Source organism: Colius striatus, chromosome 21, assembly GCF_028858725.1.
Source record: "Colius striatus isolate bColStr4 chromosome 21, bColStr4.1.hap1, whole genome shotgun sequence".
Taxonomy (NCBI): domain Eukaryota; kingdom Metazoa; phylum Chordata; class Aves; order Coliiformes; family Coliidae; genus Colius; species Colius striatus.
In genome coordinates this window covers 7,255,877-7,265,094 of record NC_084779.1, presented here as the reverse complement: position 1 = coordinate 7,265,094, position 9,218 = coordinate 7,255,877, and the positions used below count along the sequence as shown (strand labels likewise).

General features: G+C 58.1%; 1 protein-coding gene across 1 annotated transcript; it reads left to right on the top strand.

Moving 5' to 3' along the window:
* The first annotated feature begins 214 nt into the window (after window positions 1–214).
* Window positions 215–7,178, top strand: PERM1 (PPARGC1 and ESRR induced regulator, muscle 1). The gene is made up of 3 exons (XM_062013268.1): window positions 215–2,252; window positions 3,895–4,011; window positions 5,611–7,178. Exons 1-3 carry the CDS (start codon window positions 215–217, stop codon window positions 5,688–5,690), a joined length of 2,235 nt encoding a protein of 744 aa, XP_061869252.1. The 3' UTR covers window positions 5,691–7,178.
* Window positions 7,179–9,218: the final 2,040 nt, after the last annotated feature.

The following is a 9,218-nucleotide window of genomic DNA, read 5'->3' as shown; positions in this document are numbered from 1 at the left end:
GCCAGCACAGCCATACCCGTCCCTCCGAGGCTGCCGGGCCCTGCCCCGGCCCCCAGCGGCGTGAGGGGCTGCAGTCGGCCGGGAGCCGGGGCAGGGACCCGAGCGGGGAGACTCTGGGGAGTACACGCCTCGGCTATGTCTGTGCCTGCCGCAGCCCCGTCCTCACAGCCTGCTCTCTCCATCCCCCTCTCCCCTTGGCTTTGCTGCTGCAGGGATGGATAACTTCGAGTACAGCATCCAGCTGAACGACAGGGAGTGGGCCGAGTTCCTGCTGGCGTCGGAGGAATGCGCCTTAGCGCCGGCCGCGCTGGCCACGGCCGAGGAGCAGAGCCTCAGTGACATTGAGCAAGGGGACGGCGCGGCGCCGGGGAGCAGCGCCGGGCACAGCGCGGCCGGGCCGGGCACAGGGCCAGGGGCTGGCACACGCCGCCCCGTCACACGCGGGGAGCCCGCGGCCGCCTCCCCGAGCCGCCACAACGCCGGCCGCCTCGCCCCGGGCCGCGACGGCCAAGCGGAGCCGGGCCGGGCCGGCGGCTCGCCGGGGGAAGCCGAGGAGCCCCGGCGGCCTTCGTGTGCTCCGATGCCCAGCACGCAGCGGAGGCGGCCCCCGACGCCCCCCGCGGCCGCCCTTGCCGGGGGCACAGCCGCCAGCGGCCCCGCGCGGGACGAGGCGGCGGGTGGCAAGCGGGCCATGGAGCCTGCCGGCAGCCCGGCTGCGAGCGGCGGCCCCGAGCGGGGCCGGCACGCAGCAGGGGACGAGCCCCGAGGCGGCACGGGGCCGGAGGAGCCGGGGAGCTCGGCGGCGGCGGCTGCGAGGACGGGCCCCGGCAGCGCTGCCCAGCCCCAGCACGGGGGTACCCCCAGGGAGCCCCCCGAGAGCCTGACCACGGACACTGCGCCGGGACTGCGGCAGGAGGCGAGTGGGGAGCGCGGGGGCAGCGAGCCCAGCGTGCCAGTGGGCTCCTCCGTGGGCCCCTCCGTGGGCTCCTCCGTGGGCCCCTCCGTGGGCTCCTCAGTGGGCTCCACCATGGGCCCCTCCGTGGGCTCCTCCGTGGGCTCCACCATGGGCCCCTCCGTGGGCTCCTCCGTGGGCTCCCCACTGGGCTCCCCACTGGGCTCCCCAGACGTGGTGAGGCCCAAGGTGCCGGCACAGCCCAGGAGGAGCCGCAAGCAGCGCGGAGCCGGCGCGGCGGAGGCAGCCCAGGGGGACAGGGAGCAGGCAGGGGCTGCGGCACAGAGGGCTGCAGCACCCACAAAGGCACCTCAGAGCTCCCCGACGCCCTCCCGAAAGAGCAAAGGGAAAGAGAAGGCGGCCAAGGCAGCTCCTGTGAAGATGGGGAGCGAGGAGGCGAAGGAGAGCAAAGCGGTGCCCGGCCCTGGCGTGGATGAGGGCGATGAGGCTGTCAGCTCCTCCCCAAAGCTGAAGGTGAAGGAGGCAGAGCCACAGCCCCTGGGGAAGGCAAAGGCCGCCAAGCAGACGAAGGCAGGGCAGGCTGGTGGCTCGGGAGGACGTGACAATGTGCTGGGGGCCGGGGCTCCTGCAGGCCAGCCGTGCCAGGAGATGCCCACAAAGCCTCTCCATCCCCAGAGCGTGGGGGCTTTGGGAGGGGATGCTGCTGGGGAGCCTGCAGCTGAGCCCCCCGGGAAGCCTGACCCTCCTTGCTGTGCAGCTGGAGCCTCTGCAAGGGCAGACACCCTGGATGTGACTTGGCCAGAGATGTATGAGTATTTGTTCTGTGACTCCCAAGGGGAAGAAGAAGAAGGGACAGAGAACTCAGTGGAAGGGGAGAAAACACCCTTGGAAAGGGAAATGTCCTTGCCTGAACTATATGAGTATTTTTTCAATGAACCAGAAGGAAAGAGGAGAAAAGGCAAGGGTAAAGACAGGGAGAGAAAGAAGCTCAGCAGCTTGGACCGTGCTGAGCCGCAACAGGAGGATCCTGCCTCGGCCCCAGTCAAAGGCTCGCTGGTTATCTCGGTCCCTGAGGTGTATGAACACTTCTTTCCAGATGGGCCTAGGAACAGGGCAGGATGGAGAGGGATTTTCTCAGTCACACCAGCCTCTGAGGTGAAGAGAGCTGTGGGGGCTTTGAAGTCCCTGCTGCAAAGGCACGTGCTCAGGAGCCAAGAGCCAGCCCCCCAGGCTCTTGTGCGCAGAGAATCTGGAGGGAAGCTGCCCCTCGTGCCACTGGCTCCGCTGGGAAGAGGCCAGGCACAGCCCCAGGGTCTGGACATGGCCCTGGCACTCACAGGTAAAGCACCATTACCCCCTGCCTGCTAGCCCTGCCTCCCGTAGAGATGCTCCTCTGCCTCTCCCCTCAACCCTTGGTGGGCTCTGCCAGGGGTAGCTGGTCTAAAACCCACCCTCCTGGCACGTGCACCTCGGCTGGGGCTGGTGCAGGGGTGACGGGCAGCACCGTGGTGCTCTGTGTGGTGATGCTCATGCTGCCCGTGCCAAGCTGCCAGGCCCCACAGGCTGGGGCAGGGGAACCTGGGCACGCTCTGCCCATGACTTGCTTTGCTCCCTGCAGACTCCAGTGCTGGGGCAGAAGTGGTCATGATGGCTTTGCTGAAACTCAGCCTGGCCTGAGCTCCCTGGTCTAGCCCATCCTGCTGTCCCCTTGCATGGGTATCACTTACTGGGGGGCTAATGTTCTCCTTTGCACTCTGGCTACAGTTCCTGAGGCACAAACCTGCATTAAACACAGCTGCTGTTACTGCAAGGTGTGGGAGAGACAGGAATCCTCCACCCCAGGGCCTGCAGAACCACATACCTGTGTTTCTGATGAAGGCAGAACAGCAAAAGCCTTCTGTAGCAACCAACTCATGCCCCTGAGATAAGACAAGGGCTGCTGAGCCACTGTCCTGTTCAGGCTGGGCTGCTAATTGAGCTAATGTCAGAGGAGGAAAAGGGTGCCCCTGTGCACAGGGTGGAACAGATCCAAGGCTGCCAGCTGAAAGAGGTGAGGGGGATTTTAAAGCAGAGGCTAATATGATAAACACTCTCCAGAGGCTCAGAGGCTTACCTGAACCTTGCCTGTTAGTGGAGGCAAGGAGGAGGAAGAGGAACAAAGGCAGAGCAAGTCAGACCCACCAGGCCAGCCAGCTTATTTATCTTAGAGCTTACATGATGCTTACAGCCACTGTGCCTCAGAGTGAATATTCCAAGCAAACAATGAATGAGTCATCCCAAGGGGTGCCTCAAAATAGAGCTCCCAGACTGACTGTGCAGAGCAAAACCCCCTTTGGCTGTGGTCATAGCTAATTAATAAGACAGCTTTAATGAAAAGCCTGATCAAATAAACACAGGAGCAAAAATAACCTGCTCTTGCAACAGTTGTGCTAAGGCTGGAGCTCCAGCAGAGAATGCAGAGCTGCCTCCCTCCCTGGACCTAGCAGTGAGGTGGGATCCATGGAGAGATGCTGAGCACTGGTGCTTCTGGAGGGGATCCCCGTTGTCCTAAAGCTGTGTGTGTCCTGGGGCATTGGACCCTGCCCAGAGGCATTTGCCTTCCCAGCCCAGGAATTGCTCTCTCCTAAAGCTGCTGCCTGGAATGGGCTGGGAGGGCAGGCAGGGAGGTGGTGAGGCAGTTGGAGGTGTGCTGGCAGTGCCTCTCAGGCAGGCCCATGGGTGGCATTGGCTGTCATTTGCCTCAGGTTCCCAGCAGTGTGACAGAGGTGACACACGTGGAAACACCCCTGAGGAAACAGCCCTGGCTCCTGAAGGCACACACTGGGCTTGAGCAGTGGCAAAGGTCTTTCTGGGAGGGAAAGTGTGTGCCAAAGATGGTTTTCCTGTGGGAGAGCAAGGCAGTGAGTGTCCCAGAGAGCCTGGGACCTGCTGGGGCAGAGCATGTGGTGTAAACCCCGAGCCTCACGCTCTCCTTCCCACAGGGAGGCCCGAGGCCCCGCTGGCGCTGACCCACAAAGACATGTGCCTCGTCTTCTGTGCCTTTGCATCCTGGGCTGTGAAGACCTCCGACCTGCAGGCTCCAGATGCCTGGAAGACCAGTATGTGTGGGCTCAGCCTGGAGGGAGAGGGGTGGGAAAGGGCCCTGTGGAAGCCATGAGGGAGGAGGCAGGGATGCCAACCCCCCTCAGGGTGCCTGTGACAAGATGCCATCATCCCCTCGCTTTGCCTGGGTCCTGTTACTCTCTAATCCCTTCTCTCTCCTGTAGAAGTGGCAGTCCACGTTTCCTACACACTCACATTGCCTTTTCCCCACATAAAGTGGCTCATGATGTGACCTGAGCCACGGGATAAGTTTGTATTGCCATGCTCATCCAGCCCAGTACCAGTGTGTCAGGGGAAAAGAGGCTTCTTTAGGATCTTTGATGAGTGGGAGCTGAATCAGAACCTTGAGCACACAGGTTTCCACTCCTTCAGCTCAGCTGGTACAAATGGTGGGGGTTTGCTGCATAGCTATAATCCATTTCCTAAACACAGCTTAGCTGCAGTGTCATCCTGGTGCCCTGAGTCCTGCAACACAACTCTGTCAGTTCCTCTCCAACCACAGCACTTGAACGACAGGGGGAGGGAGAGAGGGAAGATCAGGCAACCTGAATGAGCTCAGCTGTGGCACCAAGGGTTTGCAGGTCACTGGTGAGTGTGTGGTGCAAGCCTGTGGCCACCCCAGAGCCCCAGGGCCATGGGGTGAGACACTGGGGCCAGAGCTTCCTGCAGCTTTTCCAGGGGAGGAATGTTCCCCACTAAGGTCATGCAGGAAGCTGACACCCCAGGCTGAGAATAGCTCATTAGCTAAGGTTGCTCAGTGCAATCATCACAAGGAGCTTTTGGCCTGCTCCTCCTTGCCTTCTTAGTATTGGATGGTAGACATGGTCTCAGGGAGGGTGCAAAAAGCTGGGCCTCGTGCCCTCAGGATTGCATAACCCAACGTGCAGTGAGCAGCCCAGGGAGGAGGGGAGCCAAGAGACAGCCTGACCCCCTGGGCTAGCAATTCTCTTTTGAGGTTTTGGCCTCTTAACAAGTTGAATTTCCCTAAGTCTCAGGCTCTAACACAAGAATCATAAAGCAAGCCTGAATTGAAACTGGGGAGTTCCAAAGCATGGCTGGTGTTCCCAGTTTTGCTTGGGGGTTTGTCCTCTTCTGTAAGCCAAGTACAGAGGAGAGCTTGATTCTGGGTATGATCTCCATTAGTTACTGTTTGTACCTCTGTTTTTTTAAGCTGGATTTTGGGTACCTTCTGCTTTTGGCTGGGACTGGAGTACCCACAGATCACCCACAGCATGACATTTCTCTTTGGCATCTTCCTGGTTTAAACTGAAGTAGAAAATGCAGGGGCTGCCCTGAGGTTTCTTACTGTGGCCTTCTCATGTGAGATCAGTCCCAACAGCTCTCCACAGGCACCTGGACATCTAAAGCCTCACCCATCTCTACCCCCTGCATGAAGCCTGCGTTGTGTTTCCCTTCAAATCAGATTCTAGTGATGTGAACTGTACAGGCTGGGGGGGGGAGCTGAGGAAGGGAGGGCAGAGCCCCCACCCTGGGTGCCATGGCCCAGAGTGAGCAGAGTAGCTTGTGATAAAGACCTCCAGGTTTGGCAGCAACACCCAGACTCACCCTGGGAATGTGTTGTCTCTGTTTTGCAGTGTTCCTGGCAAGCTTTGGCACGCTGTCTGCCATCCGCTACTTCAGAAGGCAGGTGAGGGAAGGACACCCCCAGCCTTAGCCTCAGCACATGCACCAGATGCTTCCCAACACAGGACAGGATGGTGGAGGCAGAAGCTGAGGACTTTTGTTCTTGGGCTGGATCCCAGCACCAAGACTTGTCTGGAGCCATCCCTGCAGGGGACAGGATGTCACAGGGAGCAGGATCCTTCCAGTGACAGTCATGGACGACACGGTAGGCAGTTTGTACCTGCACTGGGCAGAAGAGGAGCCTGCTGGGGGCTGCTTCTGTTCTTTCTTTGCACATTTCTTACTTGTGCTGTCTCCTAGGAGTAGTCACAGTGTCTGTCCTCCCTGCTGGAGTTACCTGATGGCAAAAGAGGGAGGAGAGAGCAAAAGCAAGCAGGAAAGTGCTTTGTTCCAACGAAGGGGTTGGGAGGTATCTGTGAAGGAAAAGAGGAGAGAGCTTTGGGGAAGAGCTGTCTCTGCACAACCATGGTGCTTTGCTAAGCATGTGCTGGCTGTGCCTGGAGAGCTGGGCAGCAGCTGAAGGTGGATGGAGGTGCCACTGACTTGGCGAGGCCCAAGATCTCCTGTGACCCACTGAGCTTGCTGCAGGAGGATTTCACTCCAAGAAGTCAGGGCTCTCACGGTTCAGGAGGCTGAGATGGGGTTTCAGTTGCAGAGCCAGAGCTGAGGATGTTGTATCTGTGGCTGTGGGTGAGGAGCACCCACTGCAAGGACACATCTCCCTTCCATGGGCAGAGATGGGCAAGTGTCAGGCACTCTGAGGCAGGGGAAGGGGCAGCCAGGAGGCTGTATGGGATGGAAAGGGGCTGCAGGGGCAGCAGGGCAAGGGGCTGAGCTCAGAGAGGCTTCAGGAAAGAGCCCTGATGAGGACAGGAGCGTGCTGGAGAGAAGAGTACATGAACATGTTTGCCTCTGTCATCAGATAAAGAGTCTGGATACATGACCTGGTCCCTCCACTGCCTCCCATCCTAGAGACATGTTGGCTGGGAGGTGTGGAGTGAGGGGCTGAGTGAGTAACCTGGAGGGGACCCAGAACAGAAGGTGGGCTGAAAAATGAGAAGGAAGTGGTTTGGGTTTTCCCCTGTCTCTAGAACCTTCCTGATCACTCAAGGGCATTATTCATGAGGGTTTTTCTTCACTCCCAAGCCTGATAACAGCACGGATGTGAGATTTGTTAAGCACTGAGGGACCAGATCCATGAAGGTACTGGAGCAAATACCTGTGTGGATCTACCTATGAGCTTTACAGGAACACTGTGACAACGTTGTCCCCTGAAACCAGACAGGAGAGGTTTAGCCCTTCCCTTGCCATGCAGAGTGCCATGCAGTTTTAATGTGTGTGGGGTTGTACTTGAGACCATGTGTTGTTGCTGAGAAGAGAGCAACACTGTACAATTGTACAGTGAGACAGGCAGCAGTTAAGAGCAAGAGAGGGAGATGTACAGGCTCTATATGGACTATAGCAGCTGTATGTCCAGTAAGAAGGGTTTTGTGGAAGAGGAGAACAGCTGAAATGTGCTGGAAGCTTCTAATAAAGATCTGTCTCATTTAATACTTCTGTGTCTACCTTGTGTGTGCAACTTGAGTTTTAAAGAATGAGAAACCACCCCATGGTGTGCCTGTTGCTACACAAACAGAGGAGCTGATGTGCTGGCTGAGGACAGAGGATGCAGGGAGATGGGCAGCTTCTCCTCCCCTTGACTCCTTCTCCGAGACACATCTTGGCTGTGGCACATTGCTGACAGCCTGACCCAGACTCTCCTGTCTCTAAAGCACTCAGGACTCCCTCTTAGCCCTCAATCCAGCTCCTCCCAGGGCTCAGTGAGCACCACTCACAGCTCCTGGGTTCAGTCCATGGATCCTGGCAGAGGATCCTCAGCCCCTGGAAGATTTGCCCATCAGACCTCAGTCACTGAGCACAGCAGGCACAGGGGAGGCTCAAGTGTTCCAAGCTGATGAAGTTTTACTGCTTATCCAGCCATAACCCATGGAGTGCTCTCTGTGTTCTCAGTGGCAGGTGGAAAACACAGCAGGCATGGCATGGTGGGTGGGGAACCAGGGAGCAGCTGCAAGAAACCAGCCACTTCACCCAGGGCCTTCAGAGCCTGGAGACAGGAACGGGATTGGGCACCTCCCTCTGCCAGAAGTGCCAAAGACCCATCAGGTTATAGCTGCATTTCACACCCCTCTTTGATCTCTACTGGAAGAAGATGGATGTTTTCAGCCCAGTGCAGAAGGGAAGGGGAAATAACAGCAGCTCCTGCTGGGCTCAGCTCAGCTCTGGGAGCGTCTGCTGCGCTCAGTCAAGCTGCAGCGTCTCCAGTGTCCTTCAGAGAAACCAGCCTGGGCTTGCCTGCTTGTTTAACTCTCCGACCTTTTAAGCCCTCTCCTCTCCTTCCATGGCCAGGTCATCTTGCCTGTGTATCTCACCCAGGCAGGAGGAGCCAGGAGCTCCCCATCTTTCGCAATAGCAGCAGCCACCACAATAGAAACGACCTTTTCGGTGCATCCCTCTGCCCTGAGGCTGCTTTCCCCTTCCCCAGGGCGAGTGGCAGGGCTGGGTGTGGGACCTGTGCCATCCCACCCCACTTCTCTGCACGTAGCTCCCCAACATCTGACACCTCCTCTTGCCAAGCAGCTTGAAAAAGTCAGGCAGGTGCACCCTGAGGAGCTGCCTCTGCGTTTCATCTGGCCCGGGCACACCACGTGCCACCCGGCTCTGCCTCTTCTGCCACAGCCCCTTCTGTCCCAGCTGCTCCTTCCCTCTCTGTTCTTTCTGCTTCACCTCTCAGCGATTAAAAGCAGAGCAAAGCTTCCTGTGGGTGTTTGTGGAGGGGCTCGTGGTGCTGGGGAGGCTGTGAGCAGAGCAGAAGCAGCAGTGACCTCTCTCTTGTCCCCAAAGGAAACTCCAGTTGCTTCGGTCACTTGGCATCCAGGAGGCTGCAGCATATTGTGGTGGATTCCCCCCTCCACAGGGCACTGAGGGAGTTGCTTCAGCACAGATTACAGCAGGTCCTGCACATCCTCAAGGCTCTGGAGCAGGAACAGGGAGCAGCCCAGCAGGTCCTTCCCTGAGCTCAGAGGTGCTTCGAGGCACAGCTCACAGGAACAGACACATTCATCCAAAGTGCTCACAAAGGAATTCCCAGACCTTAAGTGTCTCTGGAGATAGAATCAAAAGATCAGCAAGTCCATGCACAAGCCAAGGAGCAAGAGCTCACCCTGTGGGCTGCTGTGCTGCAGCTACACTGGGGTTTGAGCTATGGGGGCTTTCCCCCCCCCCAGATTCCTCAAGCCAAAGGAGCAGGTCCCAGGCTCCACTTTAAAAACCAAACCAAAACACCTCTCTGCTGTTTCTAGGCTTGAGCTTGTGGCTTGGGAATCAGGAAGGAGAGAGAAAAGGCAGCAAGCCATGGTGTTTCATGAGCTGCTCTGGTTTTCCAGCTATGGTTTCAGAAGGGGAGGGAACCATCCAGGACTTTTAGCACTTGGGAGAGAGTGGAGAGATCATTTGTCAGAGAGTGAATTGTTGGCAGCTGGTATCATCTGTGAATAAAGAT

Coding starts and splice junctions, on each gene's coding strand:
- PERM1 (XM_062013268.1), top strand. CDS start 215: ATGGATAACTTCGAGTACAGCATCCAGCTGAACGACAGGGAGTGGGCC. Junction 2,253..3,894: donor CATGGCCCTGGCACTCACAG/GTAAAGCACCAT, acceptor TCCTTCCCACAG/GGAGGCCCGAGGCCCCGCTG. Junction 4,012..5,610: donor TCCAGATGCCTGGAAGACCA/GTATGTGTGGGC, acceptor TCTGTTTTGCAG/TGTTCCTGGCAAGCTTTGGC.